This window comes from Rattus norvegicus, chromosome 14, assembly GCF_021556685.1.
Source record: "Rattus norvegicus strain SHRSP/BbbUtx chromosome 14, alternate assembly SHRSP_T2T, whole genome shotgun sequence".
NCBI lineage: Eukaryota > Metazoa > Chordata > Mammalia > Rodentia > Muridae > Rattus > Rattus norvegicus.
In genome coordinates this window covers 83,257,482-83,281,409 of record NC_141547.1, presented here as the reverse complement: position 1 = coordinate 83,281,409, position 23,928 = coordinate 83,257,482, and the positions used below count along the sequence as shown (strand labels likewise).

The following is a 23,928-nucleotide window of genomic DNA, read 5'->3' as shown; positions in this document are numbered from 1 at the left end:
CCAGATATTTTCAGTCCACGACTGCCAGCTCTGACAATGAGGATGTAAGGGGTTTTTCCTGACGCTGAAGTCCTCTTCCCCAATTGGTTCTTGATCTGTCAATAAAGATGCTAAGGACCAATGGTCTGGGGGGAATAGGCAGGACCTGAGAGAGCAGATGCAGAGGAGGAGAGAGAGATTTTGGGTAATGCTTCTGCAGGAGTAAAGGTGACCAGCCAAGTGAGACCTCGGGAGAGGCAGCCATAGGCTGCTTCTCTAGGTGGGAGGATGGGTTGTTGAGCTGAGACTAAAGGTAACTTAACAACTAAAGTTAATGAAGAATTTGGGGTGCTGAGCTAAGAGTATTGGAGACAGCATACTATCTGCGGGAGATTTGTAGTGCCCAGCAGTTGACCCTTAGCAATTTAAGATTAACTAGTGTGTGTGTGTGTCTGTATTTTTGATCTGCCGATCTAAGTAGATTCTCTGGGCAGGTCACTGGGAGCGCGGCTCGCCAAGGGAATCTGAGCAGGTAGCAGGCAGAGTGGCCTATGCCCTGCAAACAACATGAGGAAACCACAACTATGGAGTCATCATCCAGTACCTTGGCTGTTGTGTTAATACAAATGCTTCCAAAGTCAGAGCTTCCGTTATTTAGCAGATTAACAGGCCTGAACAGCATTCAGTCTGCCTGTGAGCATGGGAGCTTGCCCTGGAGTCCATCTGGGCAATAGCCCTTGAGTCCTCTTAAGGAGATAAGCTTTGCTAACCTTTTACCTAAGACCAATTAACTGGAAAATGGCAATAGATAGCCCCAGGGTATGTGAAAAAATAAAATGGCTCCAGGGAAAGTGAGAACAAACATTCACTATTATCATAGTCACACTTTCTCCAGGAGGCTGGGGCTTCTGTTTGTGGGTGCTTGAGTGTTTGTGTGTGTGTGTGTGTGTGTGTGTGTAGATACATGTGCACACACATGCATGTATATACACATGTGCATATATGCCTGTGCATGTATATGTGTGCATATGTGCATGTGTGCGTATGTGTAGGCCACATTTCTCTCTTTTTAAAAAAAATTTAGATTTAAATTTCATTTTATTACGTGTATGAATGTTTTGTCTACATGTATGTCTATTATGCACCCCTTGCATGCCAGGTGCCCTGGGAGGCCAGAAGAGGGCATGCGACTCCCTGCAACTGGAGGCTTAGACAATTGTGTACTGTCATGTGGGTGACGGGAACTGAAATCAAGTCCTTGTGAAGCACACCCAGTGCTCGTAACCACTGGGCCATCTCTCCAGGCTCCCCTGCTTTCTTATTGGAGGATGAAATTATAAACATAGACCTGAGAACCCAGTGTTCTAGCCACCACAGACAAGTCCTTCCTTTTAGATCCTCCCAACAGACAAAATGAGGAGATACACACATATCTTCATGTCTCAGTTTCTGTAGATCTTCCAGCTCTATATAATCAAGATAATTACCCTTAGATCTGCCTACCTAACCTAGGCAATCCTTCCTTCACTGGGATGCCCTTCCCAGACGATTCTAGATTTACCAAGCTGACAATTAAAACAAACCATCGCAACATTGAAAAGTGTTATGTGTAGCCCTCTACAGTGGTTTCACGTGCATTCACAATGCTACCTCCAACCACAGCCTGCGTGTTAGGCAGGCAAGTGGCAGGGACACACACATAGACATGCGTGCACAAAATAAACAGCAAAACAAATTTTAAAAAATATTCACAGGGCAAGGTGCAGGAGCACGTCTATAATCTTAGTGACTTGGCAAGTTCCAGATTAGCCGGTGTCCCATGACAATCAAGATGACAGCTAGGAGGGGCGATCTAGAGCTGAAATCACAGCCCTGGGTACTGGTCTGCTTCCCCTAGAGATAAAGGAAGCCACAGCAGGGAGAAAAAGTGACAGACTTAAGTCTACTCGGCAGTAAGCAGCTTGTCCAAGTTCGAGAGTCCAGAGCCCTGGAGGAGCCAGAGGCATCGTGTCTCACGCGTCTTTACCAGTTCCCTTTTCTTGGCCATCTCTGACTTTCCGGTGCACCTTTCCCTCTGCCTGGAGCACTTCTTGGCCCAGAGACATGGTCAAAGCAAGCAAAATAGGTTTAGTGTACACCTTGACAGTGCATCCATGGGAGACACAAACCAGTGTGAAGGCCAGGTACAGAAAGTCCTCCTGGGACTTGTCAGCAGGAACCTGGTGTGTTCAGAGGTTCAGTCCTCAAGGAGTTCTGGCCAGCAAAGCCACCTGAGGAGAGGTGGTGCAGGGGTGTGATGAAGCCTGTCACCTGGCAATTCACAGTCGCAGCCAGCACACTCACATCTGCTGCTTCCACCACCACCTTACAGTGTTCTGAGTCTCGGGCCACATGCACTGAAGTTTTCTCTTTCTCAATCCAGCCGCAGACCTGGAGACTTGCTAGGTGGACACTAACTGTTGGTTCACACTCTTTCCTGAACTGTCCTAGCTGTTGGGAAGAGCTGACACCAAATGAACCATGCAGGTATCAGACCCTGTGCTAAGGGTCAGTCACCACCTTAGATAAAGTTAAGCTAAGCAGGGCAGGGAGGAGAGGCCTTGGTCTCCCTATCAAAGCCTTTCTTTCAGATACTGGTGCTTGATAGTTTGAAGTCTGAAAAAGTTCGTCTTTTAAATGCGATCTAAGAAGCCCAGCAAAACCTTAGCAAGCTGAATTATAACCCATTTCAGGCCTTTCCATTGCTTATTTCCTTTTCTATTTCTTATATATGCCTCCCCAATATGCTTTTCATACTGATTTCACCATTGTGTGTGAGGGGAACGTCAAATTCTCGTCTCTACAAAGTTACCATCTGTACTGGCTGGTTTTGTGTGTCAACTTGACACAAGCTGGGAAAGGAGCCTCAGTTGTGGAAATGCCGTCATGAGACCCAGCTGTAAGGCATTTTCTCAGTTAGTGATCCAGGGAGGAGAACCCTGCCCATTGTGGGTGGTGCCGTCCCTGGGCTGGTGGTCTTGGGTTCTATAAGAGAACAAGCTGAGCAAGCCAGGGGAACCAAGCCAGTAAGTAACATCCCTCCATGGCCTCTACATCAGCTCCTGCTTCCTGACCTGCCTGAGTTTCAGTCCTGACTTTCCTTTGGTGATAAACAGCAATGTAGAAGTGTAAGCTGAATAAACCCTTTCCTCCCCATCTTGTATCTTGGTCATGATGTTTGTGCAGGAATAGAAACCCTGACTAAGACACCATCTTTATTGTTTTAATAGTCTCCAGTAAAATGCAGCAGGGCTTCTAAGGAATAACCTAGGTTCTCTGATTCCTAAATTCCTAAACTCTTTTGCATCTCATTTCTTTTTATAAACTTACCCAGACTGATATTATGGCTACAGAATTAGCAGGAAATGTTCCCAACTTTTTTTGTGGGTTTTCTGCTTGTCCATAGTCTTGGCCTCTGTCCCAGCCTCAGGGGGCAAAGTAAAGAATTCTGCTTGGTGATTTTATTAAGCTTATTTTTCATTAAGGCAATTCCTTCCTGTTCCATTTGTCTCCTCCAGACCATCCCAGGACACAACACCAGTGCTTTCAAAGGCAAAAAGCAATTAGGGAAGGAACACCAGAAACAGTTGTATAGATAATGTTATCCAAAAACAGCCAGGAGCCAGGCATCTCTCTGCTGAAAGCTGGAACTTCGCCATGAAGTCTCATTACAGCTGGAACTGAGTCACAAAGTCTCGTTTGCATTTCGGTCACTGGCTCTGTCTGTCATCTATTAAGTAAACAGAAATGTATTCTGAACTTACACAAACCCACACACACAAACACGCATACACATATAAATTTATTTTTTTTTAAGATTTTATTTTATTGTATAGGAGTACACTGTAGCTGCCTTCAGACACACCAGAAGAGGGCATCAGATCTCATTACAGATGGTTGTGAGCCACCATGTGGTTGCTGGGATTTGAACTCAGGACCTCAGGAAGAGCAGTCGGTGCTCTTAACCACTGAGCCATCTCTCCAGCCCCCACGCATACACATATGCATGCACACACAGACACGCACACATACACACACACGCACACGCACACACACACACACACACACACGCTGTGACTAATAAGGTGATAGATATTGTTTGAACTTTTCCTGGGGAGGTGAGAGCAAAGATGGGGCCCCAGTGACAGACTGCGGTAAAAACCCGTGGGTTTGTTCGATTTACTCACCGAGCATGAGTGGCCCAGAAAAGTCTCACTCAGCATGAATGATGACTTCCTAACAGCTGCCTAGATGGAGTTCCCACTTTACTTTACTTTATACCCTTGCTGGCACTCTGAGACCAGAAGCAACCTGCAATTAGGGCAGAATTACACATAGCTGGGTGGGAGGTGTAGAAGAGGCTGCAGTCTCTGGTGAGGGTCTACTGGCCCTCCCCGCCCCTTCCTTCTGTGAGAGAGTGTCAGCCGACCCCATCTGAGGAGAACTGCTTCTGATACAGACTGGGGTGACTGCTGTAGTCCGAGGACAGTGGTTCAAAACATGTTAATGTTTTTATAACGAGAAGTTCTTCACAGTGTACACGAATACAAACCTTCCCGTTGGATACCTTTCAGATGTGCACAGGTTTTTGTCAAGTAGATCTAAATAAAGCTGGAAACCACATAGACATCCACAGAAAAGTGCTACGCTCCCAGTTAACAAAGAAGCAGGCTTAGGGAGGTTGCAGCTAGTCTGTGTGGGTATGGCACACATCTGGAGTCTGAGTCCTTCATGGAGTCTTAGTTTGCTTTTAGTTATCAATTGTTCTTGTTGTTACTTTATCTGGGATTCCTAAGCTAGCTCTGATTGTGCATGTGTCTAAGAGTTTTACTGCTATGAACAAACCCCATGACCATGGCAAGTCTTATAAAGGACATTTCATTGGGGCTGCCTTACAGGTTCAGAGGTTCAGTCCTTTATTGTCAAGGCAAGAGGAGGGCAGCATCCAGACAGGCATGGTGAACTGAAAGCTACATCTTCATCTGAAGGCTGCTAGTGGAGGACTGACTTCTAAGCATCTGAGGTGAGGGTCTTAAGACCACGCCCACAGAGACACACCTCCTAATAGTGCCACTTCCTGAGCCAAACATATACACACCATCACAGCATGTGACCTGGTACTTGCAAGGTAAAGGCAGGAGGATGAACAGTTTGAGGCTAGTCTAGCTTACATAGTGAGATCCTGCCTCAAAACCCAAACCATGGCCAAACAAAACAAAAACCAACAAGAACACACACACACACACACAACACACACACACACCACCACAACACACACACACACACACACACACACACTTTTTTTTTTTTTGGTAAGATCTCACAACTATAGCCTAGGCTAACCTAGAACTCATTACCTAGCACAGGATGGCTTCAAACTCTGAGCAATGCTTCTGCCTCAGCCTCTGGAGAGCCTGGACAATACTCATGTGCTACCATGCCCAGTGCTGAGGCATAAACTACATAAGCTAGGCAACCCCCTGATGTACTGAGCCCCAGCCCCAGCCCCTATTAACATAAAGCTTCCATACAGAGTAACGAGTGTGGCATTTGCACATGGTGTGCCAGTCCTCTGTCCTCCTCTGTCCCCTCTCCCATCATTCTCTTATCCCCACTCCTTCCTGGGTCCCACCCCATAGAACCCCTTCCTTATTTTATCATTCTTTGCCCCCTCCAGATCTTTCTAGATCAGGTTCCAGGAAATTCCTTTTTTGCCAACTCCGGCATTCAGACAAGCCAGCAGCATTCCCTCCAAGACTTATGATGGTTCCTACTTGCTAAAAGGAGTCATTCTCCTGATCTGCGGTGAAAGGCACATGTGGCTCCTCCAGTGCCCTATTCCTGTGGTGCTTATCAGCATACCTCCATAACTCTAGGCTCTCTCAGTCCCCACTAGCAAATACCTGCTACAGAGTGGTCCTGGCTGGCACACCCCGCCCCCTACCCTAAACCTCTCCAGCCCCTGTGCCTTCCTTCCCTTCCACCTGTCTTCTTCTCCTCTTTTTTCTCCTATTTAACTCAGCCATTTTGGCTACACACTCTCTTGGTCCTTGGCTTCTCTCTCCGCCCCGCTTTCTTTTACTCTCCCCTCATCTCTTCTCATGGCCTCATGCAGTCTGAAACCTTCCAGATGCCCTTGGCTGTGCACTCCCTCATAGCTACACTAAAAACCTTCTCCTCCACCATACCTGGGAGCGGTCATGCACTCATTTTTCATCTGCCCCTGAGAATAAGATTGCAACATCGTGTATTTTTTATTATTATTACACAATGAATGTTCTCTGAGTACCTGCAGGGGTCCACATTTGTTCCGCCCATCCGTCTCATGCAGTCTGGCTTTTTCTCCTTGGGATAACATTTCTAACAGTGAGCTACGTTCTAGCCCATCCACCCGAGATCAGCAGGGGTGCTGACATTGCTTGTAGGGGAGGGTCCCCACAAAGGACCTGTGGACTCTTCTTCAGAGGCAAAGGTCACTGAAGGCCAGAGGGAAGGTGGAGTTGAGTCAAAGATCATCCACGGAGATTTTGATGGACATTCAAAACCACAAGGGTCAGCTTCAGGTCTGGACAGCTCAGTGACTCCAGAGAGTCTGTTTTCTTAGAAATTGGAAAGTTAAGGTGGGTGTGGAATGTGAAGTACAGAAATTCCTTCCTTGAAGCTCCTGGTCTTGGTCAAAGTTATATAGCAGCCCAGACTAGAATGGGGAGTTTTGTTCTTAAATATAGTTTCTTTTTTTTAATATTTATTTATTTTAGGTATATGAAACACTGTAGTTGTCCTCAGACACACCAGAAGAAGGCACAGGATCCCATTACAGATGGTTGTGACCCACCATGTGGTTGCTGGGAATTGAACTCGGGACCTCTGGAAGAGCAGTCAGTGTTCTTAACCACTGAGCCATCTCTCCAGCCCGGGAGTTTTGTTCTTATGGATATGTTTTTGAATAGCAAAAGTTTGAGAGCCTATGATGTTAGGGGAAGAAAAGAATTCCCCGTTAAAAGAGCAGTAGACCCTCAAAGATTATTGGTTATTGGGACACTTTACACTTGAATGCATGGCAGAAATAGTTTCCTGGTGACACTTTATAACCTGTTAATAAGGGCTCCAGACCTTAGCACAACTGACTCCATGATGGAATTGCCATTCAGGTTGTAAAACTCAGCAAGCAGACATCATCACCTGCCAAAACCAGATCAAAGACCTAATCCGTCAAAGTCCACAGTTCTGGGAAAGTCTCTCAGTGTACTAACACTGCTTCTTGGCTTCTGTAGTTCCACTCTGGCTAACTGTTCTCGTTAACTGAAGTATGTCAACCCAGGACATACTTTTTGTGCTTAAAAGCTCCCCTGAGAAAGACTCGGGGCTACACTGGGATTCCAAACACCCAGTGTAGTCACCGCCGACTAATAAAGACTTTAATGATTCAAACCCACAATAGCACAGTCTTCTCTGGTGAATACTCCACAACATGGTAGCCTCTTCCCAGCAAAAGGCATGTGGATGCAGACTTCCCTTCTAACTCCAAGCTAATTGCTGTTCCTTCCTTCTTTCCTTTCTTTCTTCCTTCCTTCCTTCCTTCCTTCTTTCTCCCCATCTCATATCTCCCTGAGTTTTGAGATGAGGTCTCACTCAGTAGCCCAGTCTGGCTTGAAACTTGGAATGATTCTCCTGCCTCAGACTCCCATATTCTAGATATAGGTGTGCACCCAGACCCATACTTGGCTCCCCACCCCCTTCTCTTCCAGCTTCTCTTCCTCCTTCTAAAGAGATAGGGTCTTCATGGTTGCTGGAGCTGGCTGCCCATCTGTCCTACTTCAGTCTCCTGAGTGGCTGGGGCTAGAGGTGTGCACCCCACATGTGACTCCCGCATTATGATAAAGTCCTCTGTCTTTTTCAGTTTCTCTGACATGATCTAGGCCGGCAACAACACATGCATTACGTTAATGAGTACTGCTAATTAATTACTGCTACACAGATCCTTATTTATCCGTGTCGGGTCTTAGCCTGTGATAATTACCCTGGCACAAAAATAGGTTCTCTTGAAAGTGTGACCTTGAGCTGGAGAGATGGCTCAGCGGTTAAGAGCGCTGGCTGCTCTTCCAGAGGTCCTGAGTTCAAATCCCAGCAACCACATGGTGGCTCACAACCATCTGTAACGAGATCTGATGCCCTCTTCTGGTGTGTCTGAAGACAGCAACAGTGTACTCATGTATAATAAATAAATCTTAAAAAAAAAAGGAAAGAAAGTGTGATCTTTGGCTGTTTGCTGTAAAAATAATCACAACAAACATCTCCATTGAAGATGATTAGAGGCATTTTATAGGCGTTCCATCCCTACAAGTGGAACTGGCAAATTGCTGTTAGGATAATCTTGTACAACGCTCTCATTTTATATAGAGAGAATAACTTGAAACTCAGAGAGGTTAAACACTGTAGCCACCCAGCACTGCTAGATTGATACTTTGAGTCTCCAGCCGGGCTGGGCAGATAAGGAATCTTTCGTTCTGTCTGCCAGTTCAGGGCAGGTAGCCCTGCAGCCCTGTTCCCAAAGGTTTTGGAGGTTGCTGAATTCAGCCTCATTCTTCAACTTGTTCTGTCATTCTTCAACTTGTTCTGTCGCCTCCAGGAAACCCGCGGCGGTGTCTGATGTATTGAGGAGACTTGTTTGTCTGGGCCAGGTCCAGCAGCTGCCCCGCCTCCTTGGCAGGCTGGCCCACAAAGAACAGCTGACGACAGAGCTCCGTCACGTGACCACCACTGTTCCCTGCTCAGTTTCTTGTCCCCGAGAGTCAGAGTAAGTACTTTCCAGGGACTCCCGTGAAGTGCACCAGGTAGGTACCCTAATTCTGAATGTCTGCAGCCAGAGCGGCAACAATGGGGGGTTGTACAGGCAGGGTTGGGGGTAAGGTGTGGGTAGGGGGTTGGGATATGCGGATGGGGGTTTGGGTGTGCAGACAACGGCAGGGCAGACTGGCAGCACTGACAGAGAGACTTGGGACAGAATAGGCATCTGGTTTTCTGTGATGCTTCCGAGGTCTTTAAAGCTTTGGGGACAGATAAGGTTGGCTTCAAGTTGCCTCACGGAGTCCCCTTTTGTTCCCATCTGGAGGACAAGCCGCTCTGCCCTTCCTTCCTTCCTTCCTCTGTTCTTTGGCCTCCTGCCCCATAACAGACCTTTCCCCCTTTCTCTCTGCTGATTTAGCAGCGTGCTTCCGGGTGTTGAAGGGACAATTAATCTGTGAGGTTGCCTCTTTCTAAGCAAGTGACAAGTTGCTGTCAGACAAGCCCTCAAGGCGGGTTCCAGGAGTCTCTCACCTCCCACCTGTGCCTGCCATGGAGCTCCTGAAGGCGCTGCTACTCCTGTCTGGAGTCCTCGGGGCTCTTGCTGAATTCTGTGGTAAGTAACCAGCCAGTGTCTGGACCCGTTGCCTCTGGGGTCTCACAGAGGGATGACTGCTTTGTCCAATCCCCTTGGAGAATTGGAAACTGGGAGTAGGGGATGGAGAAACTTACCTGTGTCTCGGGTGTCCCACAGCAGCTTTTAACTGGACCTTAGTGCTTGGGCATGCTGTGTGGACACCTGCTCTCCTTCCCCCCAGACAGGATCTCCCCAATTCATCCAGCAATCTGTTCATTTACTCGGTGCGCGTACATGTGCATGTGAGGCCTCTCCGAGATAGGCCCTGTGTTTAGTTGGGAGAAAGAGTCAGAGTACACAGGTCTGGCCTCAGCTCTGCTAGAGTTTATGCTCTAAGAAACAGGGCTGGCAAAGGCAGAGGGTGCCAAATTGGGTTACCATGAGTGATGCAAAACAAGTCACCCTGGGACAACAATAGAAAGACACAGGGGCCCATCCAATCAAGGAAAGGGATGGGGAAAGGACGTCTGAAGACTAGAAGGCTTTGGGAGGAAGTCCCAGAGGGAAGGGACAGGGGGCAACATTCCGGGTGAAATGAAGCAGGTGCTTGAAGGCTCCCCCTGACTGCTCCAGATTTTCATCCCAGGGCTGTAGTCCCCAGGAGACCTCATAGTTTCTACAGACCTCTCAGAACATGAGTGTGACCTTTAGGTTATAGGCTCAGGCACAGTCACAGGGAGATCAGGCAGGACTCCCCTTTCTCTTATGCACCCTGTATACGGGGTCTCAGGTGAAGTGGGCCAAACCTTAAGAAACAGGTGACAGATAAAGAAGCCACAGATCAGAGAAACCAAATGGGCTGCTCAAGGTGCCCCAGCTTTAACAGAACCTTCTGGATTCAATTCTTGGGACCCGAGGCCGGCATCATTCCTAGACACCTAGACTCTCTGGCCACGTCCTATTAAAGTTCCTCATCTCAGGCCCCTGGTTGCTGTCTAGACAGTCCTCAGGGATTCCTTCATGGAACCCACCTCAGTCTTGAGCTGTTAGCCCCCATTCCTGACCACATGAGAGCTCCTTCCTTCACCATCATGAAAACTTTGGGGGGTTGGGGTGCAGTCCCTTCTCCATTTCTGTGACTTTGGTGAAGTGAACTGAGGCTGTTTGTTCCTCCTTCCTTCCTCCTTGGCGTGGTGTGAGGACACCACACTTGCATCATTGACTAAGGTTCCGTATACAATGAAGTGGATAGGCCTGATTTCTAAAGTACACAGAGAGGGCTCCGGGCTTCTGAATGCCAGTCAATCCGTCCTTGGGAAAGAGGGCTGGAAACCCTGTGAACAGGATGATGTAGTGCAGAAGTGTGTGTGTGTGTGTGTGTGTGTGTGTGTGTGTGTGTGTGTGTGTGTGATGGGGCTGTGTTAGTCAGGGCACTGTAGTGCGGTGGTCCACAACCTTTCTAATGCTGCAACCCTTTACCACATTTCCTCACATTGTGGTGACTTCCTAACCAAATTATTTCTGCTTCCGTTTCTCAAGTGTGTGGTTTTACTGCTGTTATGAATCGTAACGTAAATACTTTTTGGAGATAGAGGTTTGCCGAAGTGGGTCACGATCCGCAGGATCCGCAGGTAGAGAACCGCAGAATTGATGTGTGTGTTATTTTGAAGCACTGGCTTACAGGATGTGGTCCCGGCAGTCCAGCAATGGCTGTCTCTTGATGGAAAAAGGCTGAGAATCCCACAGTCGTTCAGTCTGTGGGGCTGGTTATCTCTGCAGCCTTGATCCGGTTGCTAGGGGCCTGGAGGATTCCTGGGGAGTTGATGGTCTTCAGTGTATGTTGGAACCATGAAGAAGGCAGACTCGATACCAGCCACAGCAATAGGGTAGATGAACTTGCCAGTGAGAGTAGGAGCAAGCAGGCAAAGTTTCCTCCTTCCCCTTACCTGGGCTGCCATCCAAAAGTTTGGGCCAGATTTAGAGTGTGTCTTCTGACTTCTTTCGAACTGTAATCTCATTAAGAAAAAAATCCTCATAGAAGTGCCCATCAGCTTAGGGGTCAGTTGGTTGGCAACCAGGATTAGCCATCGTAGCAACCTTGCCCAAAGCCACTTTGACTGGCTTGAGTGAATCTCCCGGCTCCTTCCTTCTAGAGACAGTAAGTGGTGGTTTATCAGCCTCCTGTTATAGACTGTGCCTAATCTTATCACTTATCTCAATAGCTGACTCAGGATGGAGGTCAGAGCCTGGGGTGGGGTCTCCCAGCTCCCTTACTAATTTCAAGGAAGAGCAGAAGATCAGAGGTCTTGAGCTGAGACAGAGCTCAGTTGGGAGAAGCCCTGGGTTGAGTCTCCAGCATTGTGTAACCTGGGCGTGGTGGCAGACACCTGAAAGCCCAACATAGGGGCAGCGGAGGCAGGAAGATCAGGAGTTCTAAGGTCATCCTCAAGGACATACTGTGTTTGAGGCCACTGAAATGCATGAGACCCCGGTTCAGTGATAAAGTGCCCTCCAGGGGCAGTCAGAAAGCTAGAGAGCCGCAACAGAGGATGTCGAAGATGCTGACAGAACTCTGGAAAAATAGAGACAGGTATCCCAAAACTAAGTCTTCCCTGTTCCTACCAGGGTCTCACTATGATGTATTCCAGGCCTTAGCCCTTCAAGTGCCGAGATTGCAGGCACTCTGTCCGCTTGTGTCTGACTGTCAGAATGGACATGTCATGAGAAGGTGCCCTGGCCTGGCCAACAGTCATTTCGAGTTCATACTTGGGAATGCCCCCCTTACATTCATAGATACCTATAACTTCTGTGAAAACGTTTAGAGAGATGAGGCTATGATCAAGGGACCCTGGGTCTAAGGCTAGAAAGCCCAACAAGGTAGGCAAAGAGCCCTGTGGCAGGCCGTTTTCTTATTCCTCTGGAGGAAGGGACTTTCTGGCATGCTGGGATATAGGACCATCGGACATCTAGAGTGGGTGGTGACTGGGAGTCAGTAAATGGGGCAGAAAGTCCACAGTGCCTACCAGACAATATACTCCCCGCCATTCTGAGCATGGTCCCTTCCTAAGGAAGGAAGTCAGCCATCCACCGGATGTGATGAATATCCCTGAGATTTCTGCTTCTGGGGCATCTCAGTGTGTTGCTCACATATCGCAGGCGTTCCCAAGTCCTGACAGGATGTTAGTGGCTGGTCTCCCAGGGCCAGACCCTTCTAACTTAAATAAGGATGGCAGAAAAACTGGAATCTCCTTGGGCAGCTGGGAGAATCAGTCGGCAGCCTATAGCACGTGAACTTCGATGTGGGACATTCACTGAGTAAAGGCTGGAGCTTCCAACAATGAGTAGAGTACATTTGCACGAGAGTGCCAGGAGCAAGGGGAGGGGTGGCAGTTTGGCACAGTCTTGGCTCCACCGCATCATATAAGACCCAGCCTGACTTTGAACCTCTATTTCCTTTTCTGTGCAAAACAACGAGAATACCTATTGACACCACAGGGCTGATGAGAGGGTCAAAAGAGATGGGTGCCTGACCCACTGCTGGGCTTGGTCTACCGTCACTCCTGCTAGGTGGGGTGGTTGCCTGGCAACCACATCCTTTGATCCCAGCCGATGCATCCCCTCTCCTTGGCCCACTCTAATTCCTCTTAGGAGATGCGCGCTTTCCTTTCTAACCGCTGCCTTTCACCACAGCGGGTATCTCTGCTTCTCTGTGGGCTGTGGTGATGGGAATAGACACCCTTATTCCCTAGAGAAGGTTTTGTCCGGTAAGGAGGTCAGAAGAGTTGCTTGCTAATGGCATAGCTCTGTGTGGCCTCTCTCACACCATTTTCTTTTCTCAGTAATACCAAAGATGGACGGCCAGCTGGTAGAGAAGCTGGGCCAGCGTCTCTTACCTTGGATGGATCGGCTTTCCTCAGAGCAGTTGAACCCCAGCATCTACGTCGGCCTGCGGCTTTCCAGCATGCAGGCTGGGACCAAGGAGAACCTCTACCTTCACAACCTCAAACTCCATTACCAGCAGTGCCTCCTGCGGTATTACTGTTCTCTTGTCTTTCCCCATGAGTTGATCCATGGCACAAGAGATAGGAGACTGGATTTTAATTGGGGTATTCTGTGGCTTTTTGACAAACTCTAGGCACATTTTGCTATTTCTCTGAGCCTTGCTCCACCTGCAGAGTGCAGGGATAAGTGGTACTAGATCAGAGATGCTGACTCATGCCCTTTGTCAGCATGACAAATGGCATCCCCGATGCCTGAAGCAGCACCTGAGTCTTCCTGTGTTGCCCCATTTGCGTCTGAGGCAAAAATCAGTAATCCATGAGCCCCAAAGCAGCACCTAACTCGTTCTGTGTTCCCCAACCCGTACCTCAGGCAGACATCACTAATCCATAACCAAACATCTGATTGTATACTGATACGAAGAAGCAGTATCTAACTTTCTGTAGCTTACTCTTGTACTACAGACAGACCCTGCTAGTTCACGACTATGTTCTTTCATGCAGAGTGGAGAAGCAACGTATTTCAGTGCTCCTTCTCCAAAAAGTGGCCATTAAAGAGAGGCCTGCTCTGGGGTTTGAGTGAGAGGCGAAGAATAAGAAAAAGCCATCAATCACTAGGTATAGTGATGCACACCTTTAATGCCTGCTCTTGGAAGGCAGAGACAGGCAGTTCTCTGTGAGTTCAAGACCAACCTGGTCTGCAGATCGAGTTCCAGGACATCTAGGGATAAATCCTGTCTCGAAAACCAAAACACACACACACACACACACACACACACACACACACACACACACACACACACACACACACAAAGGCATAAAGTACCTTCCCAATTCCATTCCTTCTCAAGATTGCAGGGAAGGGAGAGAAAATAAAGGAGAGAGTTCATGGCCAAACTGGAGGTAAAACCCTGTGATTTGGATGTAGGTACCCTTATGTTTTATCCTTGATTTATCTCACCTTTTTAAGAATCTGTGGCATGTACCTCATACCAGTACAGCTGACTGCTAATTCCACTTTGTGATCTTAGTAAGGGCTAAGCCCAGCTTGTCAAGGGAGCACCTTCTCATAAAGGTGCTCTTGTCTTGTCTTGTCCTAGGTCCACCTCGAGTGATGATAACAGTGGTTGCCAGACTAAGATTTCTGGGGGCAGCTTGGCCCTCTACCTGCTTGCTCTCAGGGCCAACTGTGAGCTCCTGGGGAGCCGAAAGGGTGACAGGATGGTCTCACAGCTCAAGTGGTTCTTGGAGGATGAGAAGAAGGCCATTGGTAAGAAGAACAACATCTGAGTAGGTAGGAACATCTAGGAGGACTCATCAAATGGTCTCATTGTTTGTAGTTTTGAGGCAGTCTTCGGACTCATAATTGTTCTTGTTAGATGAGGTTCTCTGTGGGAATCAGAACTTTGGGGTTTCTTTTCAGACCTCTTCTAATAATGTCCACATTGGGTCTACCTAGAGGCTCAGGCTGACTCAGTTGCCACACTTTACCCAACCTTCTATACCCTATGCACGAGCTGTTGGGATGCCCAGACACCAAGACTGAGTGGTTTTCCACCTCTGGGACACTGGTACTGCCTCCTCTCCCCCTCTCCTTAGCCTCTGTCAACTTTCCAGCCTGACTTGGACCCAATGCCCAACAGCTGAAGCAGGGCTTTTCAATACAAACCTGTTCTTCCTGCAGCCTATACCTTTCAGGGCCCCTTCACTCTTCCATTCATAACCCCCAGGCCCAGCCTGACTGGTCTCTTAGGCTTTCTAGGCATTGCTTGCTTCTCTATGTACTCCAGGCACAGTGACCTCTGCAAACAAGTCTAGATATTTGTATTTGCCCCACAGAGTGACTTCCATGAGGAATTCTGTCTCTGTTTCCCAGCTATTTAAAGACTTCTGTTGTTGACTCTGGGGACCTCGGGCCATATTTCTGTTACAGTTGGGCTGTCCCATGAGTGTGTATTGAGCTATCATCTTCTATCCTGACCTGCAAACACAGAACCTGGCATACACTGGGACCTCAGCCGGGCAGCCTGTGGTTCTGTGAGCTATGGGCTTCTTGTTAGGAAGAGACTGAAAGAGAAGCCCTCAAGCCTGACACTCAAGTCTCTCTACTCCTTGCCTTCCTAATCTCAGGGCACCATCATGAAGGCCACCCCCACACCAGCTATTACCAGTATGGCCTCAGTATCCTGGCCCTGTGCGTCCACCGGAAGCGGGTCCATGACAGTGTGGTGGGCAAGCTCCTGTATGCTGTTGAACATGACTACTTTACCTACCAGGGCCACCTCTCTGTGGGTGAGTGGACAAAGCTAGCCTCCCCAGCCCCAGGGGAAGGGCTGCGTGACCTGTCCCTATGCTCACCTTTCCTTGGAACTTCTCCTCTTCAGATCCCTTAGAAATGAAATGGCGGGGACTGTGAGTCAGCTTTGAAATTGGACTTGCATCCTGACCCCAGCTCCATCACATTGCACTGTAGGTCATCACGCCCCTTCCCCCATCAGTCAGGCTTTTCCTTTAAAGTGACCTCCCAGCAGCACCTCAATAAAAGGTGCTTTACAAACAGAGGTCTTAGCACACACTGGGTGCTCTTGGCACCATAGAACCTGGAATTCTGATACCTAGACTTTGATCTGAGTCTCAAATTGATATGGGCCACCATACCGATTTTTAATCATCATGATTCAAGGTCTCTGCTAGGCCTGGACTTCTGTGAGTGAATAAGGCCTCATGGAGGGTGGGCAGGATAAAGCAGGAAAGGGGGTTTATTGGTAGAAGATTGTCCATAGAGAAAAAAAGCACTAGGACCTCTGTCAATGAAAGACTTGCCTCAGAGACTTGTAGAGAAACACAAAGGACACATTAATGTTTCCTATCCGGAAGAGGAGATCTTAAAAATCCCCAGGCCCTGACATCTCCCTTTATCAATTAAATCAGACTGCCAGAGGGTAGATCAGGAAGCTAGCTGTTGGTGTCAAACTCTCCAAGGAGGCTGGAGATGTAGCCCAATGGTAAGTAACTAGCATGCCTGAGGTCCTAAATTCAATACTCAACACTTCGAAAACAACATGAACTAATTAATCAATAAATTAAACCTCCCTCTGTGGTCTCAATGTGTGTCCTGGTTTAGGAGCAGGGACTGTAGAATCCATCCTCTTGGGTCCCTCCCTGTTCTTCAGTCTGTCCATCTGACCTGTTGCTCTCAAGCCACTCAGTGACCAACAGTTTGTCTGAGAGGTTATCTGGGGCTTAGAGTGTACAGTGTTAGGACAGGGAAGTCCTGGGCAAACCATCTAGACTGGCACTGTACATGATCCTGAGCTTCCCCTAACCCTAAGCTATCCAGTTCATACTAGGCCCTATCCCCCTAGACACAGAAGCCATGGCCGGCTTGGCCTTCACCTGTTTGGAACGATTCAATTTCAACTCTGACCTGAGACCACGGATCACCACGGCCATCGAGACAGTGCGAGAGAAGATCCTGAAGGCCCAGGCCCCTGAGGGCTACTTTGGAAATATCTATAGCACTCCGCTGGCACTACAGGTTGGAAAGAGACTCTGGAACCATGGCCGCTCAGCCAGTCAGCAGAGGGTGGGCTGGTTAGAGGCTGGTTCTTTCCCAGTGGCTGACCCACGACCTTCTCTTCCCCACAGATGCTAATGACCTCTCCTGGGGTAGGGCTGGGCCCAGCTTGCCTCAAGGCAAGGAAATCCCTGCTGCTCAGCCTACAGGATGGAGCCTTCCAGAATCCTATGATGATTTCCCAGCTGCTACCCGTCCTGAACCACAAGACCTACTTGAATCTTATCTCCCCAGACTGCCAGGCACCCAGGGGTAGCTGAGCCCTTTCTGTCTCCTGAGTGATAAGCTACTTTCTGTGGGTTCCAGTGATGGGTGATCAGACAGTTAGGCTTGACTGAGCCAACATGAGTGTGTGGGTGTGCATAGGACACAGCAGCTAAAACGAGGCCGCAGCCTTCTGATGCTCACGATGTGGACACAGAGACCAAATAAGCGCTCTGGGTGTTACCCACTCTGTGATACCCACTGTGGAAATGTTTGTGCGAATGGATGGAGGGGTGTATTAGCCACGGTCGGTCCTCTAAAGGAGCAGCACTGATGGGCGATTTATTGGATTGGCATACACTATATGGTACAGATAGTCCAACAGTGGCTCTCTCCCTGGATGTCTCCCCAGTCCCAGTGTGATGCAGGAGGCCTGAAGGATTCTGGAGAGCTGCTAGCCTTCTGTCTACATTGGAAGTGTGGAGAAGTTAGTTTTAATATCAGCAAAGGAGTGCTGTAAACAGGGCAGATGTAGTGAGAATGAGGCCAAGCAGTCAAACAGCAGGATCCTTCTTCCACATCCTTTTGTGTGATCTGCCACTGGAAGGCGCTGCCTACAGAGGGTCTTCCCCGTGTTGAAGAATCCGACCAAGAAAATCCATCTCATGAATACCCAGAGACTTGCATTTTAGTTGATCCAGCCAGGTTGAAAAAGTAAGGTCGTCAGAGATGAGTGAATAACTCAATGGATGGAGAGACACATTTGCTTAATGTTGATACCCAAACACTTGCCAGGAAGTGGGAGGAGAGGGCGAAAGGAGCAGAGAAGGCCAAAGCAGAGGCACCAAGCCCAATAACGCAAGGCATCATGGGAAAGAGTGGGTCTGGGAGAATGACAGGAGTAGAGGATAAATGCAGAGAAAGATGTGTCTGCTAGAGGTGACCAGGACGTGACTTGAACAAATGCAGAAAGGGTCCTTTGAGGTGCTCAGGCTTGGACTGCCACAGGATATGGAAACTGAGGGCTAAGGAGGCTGGGATAAGAACCAGGTTTCAGCCCAGAAGGTGTTCATGCCATTGACTGAGCTATTTTGGGGGAGGCCATGGGTCATGTGGGCAAGGTGTCCATAGGAAGAAAGGAGGACCCCTATTCTTGCTCCCAATCCTCATGATGGCTGCTTCTTCCTTTCTCCCTGGCATAGTCATGTTGGTGCCCGCCACTGAGGACCCTGTCCACTTGTCAGAAGTCAGCGTCACGCTGAAGGTCTCCAGTGTCTTGCCACCATATGAACGAACAGTTTCCGTCTTTGCTGGGGCCTCCTTGGAAGATGTCCTGAAGAGGGCGCGAGACCTTGGAGAATTCACGTGAGACTCCCCATCCCTCATCCTAGCCCTCACTCCCCTCAGGCCTCCATGTTTGAAATGGTATCATGGGAAGGATGAGGAACAGAGGAGTTTCTTGGGAGAAGTTCTGGTTTAATTTCTGTGTGTACTTTCTCCACTCCTTTCTGGCCTGTGTTTTGGACCTGTGGTGTTTGGCCCAGTTCCTTGTTCCCCATCCACTCCCCGACAGCTACAGGCTAGGCAGTTATTAAGTGAGGGCATGAGATATTCCTCCTCTTCATAGAGCCACTGTGAGAGGAGCCTATGAGGGTACATCGGTGGGCATGTTTTGTGTAGGTTTAATGCTTGGTCTGCGGTGAGAGCTCCAGGAGGACTAATTGCATCAAATAACCTTGATAAAATCTTGCCATTAATAACCCTGAGAAGGTTGACACTTGTCCCTTGAGACTTGACAAGCCTGAGAGTGAGCACAGCTTAGTTGCAGCTCCTTGCTGGGTCCTGGCCATGCATGGAGATGGACGTTCCTCCCCAGGCTTAGCTCTGGCCCAGAGCAGCAGAGTCCTTCCTACCAGCCTGCTCTCTCCCCTAGATTCTTGCCTCATCTTGAGAAATCCCTGCTTTCTGTTCCCAACAAGAGTTCCAGGGAGAGCCACTGGGGTACTGTTGGTCATTTAGGCTGGGAACTCTTAGAACACAGGTGTGCAAACATGACTGCCTTTTTTTTGTTTGTTTTTCAAGACATGGTTTTTCTGTGTAGTCCTGGCTGTCCTGGAACTCACTCTGTAGACCAGGCTGGCCTCAACCTCACAGAGATCCGCCCACATCTGCCTCCTGAGTGCTGGGATCAAAGGTCATTGTCTTTAAGGAACAAAAATGCCCGGCTTCCCAGGTTAAGTGACCTGGAAGTGACCTCACCACCACCACCACTCCACAGAGGATTGAATCTAGAGCCTTTCATAGGCTAAATGAGATTTCTGCTATTGAGCTATCTGCATTAGTCACCTGCCTCACTGCTGTGACAAAAGACCTTGCAGAGGCAAAGTGTGGAGAGAAGCTGGTCTGGGCTTGCAGTTCTGGGTGAGACAGGTCATTGAGGTGGGACAGTGTCATGTGCACAGTGAGAGTGATGAACTGTTCACAGTCTGTTCCCCTTCCCTCTCAGTGAGTCACCCAGTGTGTGTGGTAGGATCACCCGGATTTGGAGTGGGTCTTCCTTCAGTTAAGCTAATCTAGTAATCCCCCTCCCCAGACTAACCCAGAAATCTGTTTCCATGGTGACTCTAAATCCCAGTAAGCCGATAATGAAGATTGATCGTCACGTGTTTCTCTCTGTTCTCGGGCTGGCCTTGAACTCCCAGTCCTACAGTAGTCACTTCTATAATGTCCTCTTCTCCCTCCCCTCTCCCTCCCCTTCCCAGTATTTGTGTTTGTATACTGAATCAGAATGCAGAAAAGATAGAATTTCAGGCTTTCTAGTCAGGTCTTTGAGGTCCTCTGAGAGGCCACTATGGATGTCAATCTGAGAAGCTCCTCTGTTCGAGTGGAGGGCTGTCTGAGATGAGCTCAGGGCCAGACAGGGAGACTACATGGGAGGCCCTGGGTTTCACAGCAGACAGACAGATGTGGAGAGACATGGCCCAGAACAGCCATGGAGGACCTCAGTGTTAAGGGATGAGCATTGGAAAGGGTTGTTCATGGCAGTGCAGTGGTGACACAAGACGCCTTTAATCCCAATACTCAGGAGGGAGAGACAGGCAGATCTCTGAGTTCAAGCCCAGCCTGATCTACAGAGAAAGTTTCAGGAAAGCCAGGGCTACACAGACAAACCCTGCCTCAAAAATCTAAACGAAAAAAGAAGAAAAGGACTGCTCATGAGGTAGGACTGCTGGGCAGTTAAGAGCTGTGCTGTTCTTACAGAACCCAAGTCCAGTTCCCAGCATCCACATAGCAGAGCTCAGAACCGCCTGTAACTCCAGATCCTGGGGATTCAAGGCCCTCTTCTGACCTACACACACACACACACACACACACACACACACACACACACACACACATATACACACACACGTATACACACACACACACACACACACACGCACACGCACTCGTGCATGCATACACACACAAATGTTAAAAAACAAAAATGGCTGTTCTGTGACATCCCCTAAATCATCCATTTCTACCAAATCTGCACCTTTTACAGTTCATAAATTTAACTAAATTGTATTAATCTGTGCTGAACACACAGACTTTTGCTTGTCACCATTGCCATAGTGTTTCATTGTATTCGATATTATAAATGACTTTAGTGGCGACATAAAGCATGCGGGAAGAGGCTCACAGGAGCTTGTGTGAATACCCCACCAGTTTATATGACAGACTTGAACATTCCTGGACTTTAGTGTTTGTCTGGGGTCTTGAACCAATCTTCTGAAGACATGGAGAGATGTTTGTACTTTCTCTTTGTCTAAATCACCAAAGTAGCTTCCTGATATTTGTGTCCCTTGGTTCTGGAGGTTGAATACACATGGCGGCAACTGTCTGCCACTAAGCCACCCCCGACCCCCCTCTTTTTTACTGTGCTGTTAGCCAGGGTTATCTCAGCCATCTAGTCCTGAGATTAGGGGTGCGTGCTACCATAGTCAGTTTATATGGTGGATCAAACCAAGGACTGAGTAAGCTCCAGTGGGAGAGGCTGGCAGAGGGGGTGGTTGCTGCCCACAATCAATCATCAATCAAGACGCTGCCCCAAGAGCATGCCCACTGACCAATCTGATGGCAACAGTCTCTCTTCCCAGATGTCAACAGTTTGTTTCAAGTTGTTCCAAACTAACCAGCACAGAAGCGCTACTAGGAGAGCGCTGGCCCTGAGAGAGAGGCAGGATCAGCAGTCACTTTTCTATTTTCTAGGTATGGGACCCAGGCCTCCTTGTCAGGTCCCTACCTGACATCCGTACTAGGGAAAGAAGCTGGGGATCGAGAATACTGGCAGCTTCTCCGAGTCCCTGATACCCCTCTGCTACAAGGTGAGTCTGCAGCCTGCTGCCTAGATATGTCTGCTGCCTGCTACCGGAGGCCTGGCCCAGCAGCAAGGCTGCGTTAAGCCAGCCCAGCCTTTCCCTTGAGCCTTCCTGGACCACAGCCTCAGGAAGCCACTCATGCTCAAGGTTGGATCCAAAACATTTAACTGAATTCTCAGAGTTTTTATGGAAGTTGTGGAGAGTCCACGACACAGGAAAGAACGGAAGCTTACATTTCACTGCCCAGAAATTATGTTCGAAATTTTAGAAGAGATTTTTTTTCTAAAACATTGTTTTTAACTATGTGTATATGTGTGCCTGTGTAAGTGAGTGAGTGAGTGTGTGTGTGTGTGTGTGTGTGTGTGTGTGTGTGTGTGTGTATGCGCACACATGAATGAAGTACTCGAGGAAGCCAGAAGAAGGTTGGATCCTCATGGCTGTGAGCTGCCATGTGTGTTCTAAACTAAACCCAGGTCCTCTGGAAGAGCAGCCAGTGCTCTTAACCACAGAGCCGTCTCTCCAGCTCAAGTCTTTTTCACTTTTGATACATTTTCTTATAACTACAGGAAATATGTACAATGCTTGTTTTCATTTAAAAACAGAATAGTATTCTGTCAACACTATCCAACACATATAAAACGTCAGGTAGATATGTAAATGTTTCCTCGTTGGTGAAACTAACATTCTTTGATATATCTTATTTAGCCCACTGTATCTCAAACTGTATCATTCCAGGATGTAAAATCCCAATGTAGAATCTCTAATGGCATATTTAAATGCCTTTATTTCTTTGCTTTTTTTTAATTAAGTTAATTTTTTGGGGCATGTAGCCTAGGTTGGCCTTGAACTCATGATCCCCATGTCTCAGCCTCCTGGGATTTCCGGTGTGTCCCCACCATCCTGGTTTTGAAGGCTCCACTTCCTAACTTAATCACCTCCCAGTCACCTTGTAGCTGTCACTGTTGGGTTAGATTTGAGCACATGGGTTTGGGGGACACAGACATTCATACCAGAGCATGCGTGTTTAAGGGGGGCCTACCTTGGTGGTACATACTTCAGGAGACTGCGGGAGGAGGATCGCTGTGGGTTTGTTGCTGGCCTGGTCTACGTAGCCAGACCCTGTCTTAGCCCACCAAATGGAACTGTCCCTGGACACCTGGCTTCTTAAGGGACCTCTCTAATCCCTCCAAATTGTTGCTGTTTATTACTTCCAAACTGTTAATTCTGTGGGGCTTAGAATGAACTAGGGTCCTAGGCCTGCCAGGCAGTGGATCTTCCACTGACGATGCCCAACTTGGATGCTGGTTTTAGTATCATCCCCCTTTCTCCAATTAGAGTGTGGGACTTGAAGCCAGGTACTTTCCTGGACTGCTTCTGGCACACTCATTCGTGACACCCTGTGGACCACACGGAGCCAGTCCCTTTCCCTGACAACTCCATTTTAACGATGTTGACCCTGCTGGGCAGATAGATACTGCCCTGGTTTCCGTCGCTGTTCTCCCGCTGTTAGTCCCATGGCTACCCACTGGGGATGCCCTCTGTGCTGGGTGAGCCCGTGGCCAGAGGGATCCTACCAAGGCTGGTTCTGAGTCTCTGGCTGGCTCTGGACAGCTCCCAGCTTCCCACCACCAAACCCCGAGTGGGTCTTACAGATGTAGCTTTGGGGCGGTAGTTACATGATGTGGCCAGAGCGGGACACTCCTTGCTAACCCCCTTTGCTTCATTGTTTTCTGCAGGCATTGCTGACTACAAACCCAAGAACGGGGAAACCATCGAATTGCGGCTAGTTAGATGGTAGCCCTAGGCTCCCTCCTGATGTCTTCGGACCCTGCTGCCACCTCAAGTGCGCTTGGAACAATGTCCCCCAGATCACCTCAGCTAACTTCCCAAAGAGGACCTAAGCCACTGTCCACCTTAGAGCAGGAAGGAAAACACCTCCTCCCTTAGGGAGGCTGCTAGCTTGAGTGTGGCCCTGCCTGACTCCACAGGTCTTTCATGAAGATTGCCCCATAAGTCTGAGGAACAGGATGCCCTCAACTCCCTCTACATAAAGGAGTCTGTTGGCCATGGGTGTTGTGAGTACCATTGCTCTGGGACTGGGGTCCTACAAGAAGGACCTCCATGGCCCAAGTGCTGTGGTTCTGACCCACACACCCTACCCCTGCTCTCTCTCAGGATGGTGGTCCCAAAGCTGGTCGTGAAGCAGCCTTTGGCCCTCAACAGGGTCTTCCAACACAATTAAAGCCTTGATTTACCTTATGTGGCTGCAGTGTCCTGGTGCCTCATGTTTACTGCCTGGGAGGAGGGGGAGCAGAGACAGAAGAGACCTCCGGCAGGACTTTGATTGCTCTCTTTAGTGTATCGCATGGTGAACCGGCATAAACAGAGTTGACGAATCTTTCTAAA

General features: G+C 48.6%; 1 protein-coding gene across 5 annotated transcripts; it reads left to right on the top strand.

Annotated features, from left to right (window-relative positions):
- Window positions 1–8,791: 8,791 nt before the first annotated feature.
- On the top strand, window positions 8,792–23,928 carry Tcn2 (transcobalamin 2). Of its 5 annotated transcripts, none has more exons than XM_087584270.1 (10): window positions 8,792–8,852; window positions 9,285–9,418; window positions 13,219–13,411; window positions 14,478–14,647; window positions 15,508–15,669; window positions 16,743–16,915; window positions 17,026–17,206; window positions 18,361–18,523; window positions 21,413–21,528; window positions 23,259–23,781. In XM_087584270.1, the coding sequence occupies exons 2-10, from the start codon at window positions 9,355–9,357 to the stop codon at window positions 23,318–23,320; spliced, it is 1,284 nt and encodes a 427-aa protein (XP_087440396.1). In that variant the 5' UTR covers window positions 8,792–8,852; window positions 9,285–9,354; the 3' UTR covers window positions 23,321–23,781. The 5 variants fall into 5 exon arrangements, with proteins under 5 accessions (XP_087440396.1, XP_087440394.1, XP_087440395.1 ...); XM_087584268.1 differs by having other exon boundaries at window positions 9,281–9,418; XM_087584269.1 differs by having other exon boundaries at window positions 9,227–9,418.

Bases quoted from the DNA above. Each gene is read 5' to 3' on its own strand.
- Tcn2 (NM_022534.2), top strand. From the start codon at position 9,355: ATGGAGCTCCTGAAGGCGCTGCTACTCCTGTCTGGAGTCCTCGGGGCT. The intron at 13,412-14,477 runs GTATTACTGTTC...GTCTTGTCCTAG, and splicing joins TACCAGCAGTGCCTCCTGCG to GTCCACCTCGAGTGATGATA. The intron at 14,648-15,507 runs GTAAGAAGAACA...TCCTAATCTCAG, and splicing joins GGATGAGAAGAAGGCCATTG to GGCACCATCATGAAGGCCAC.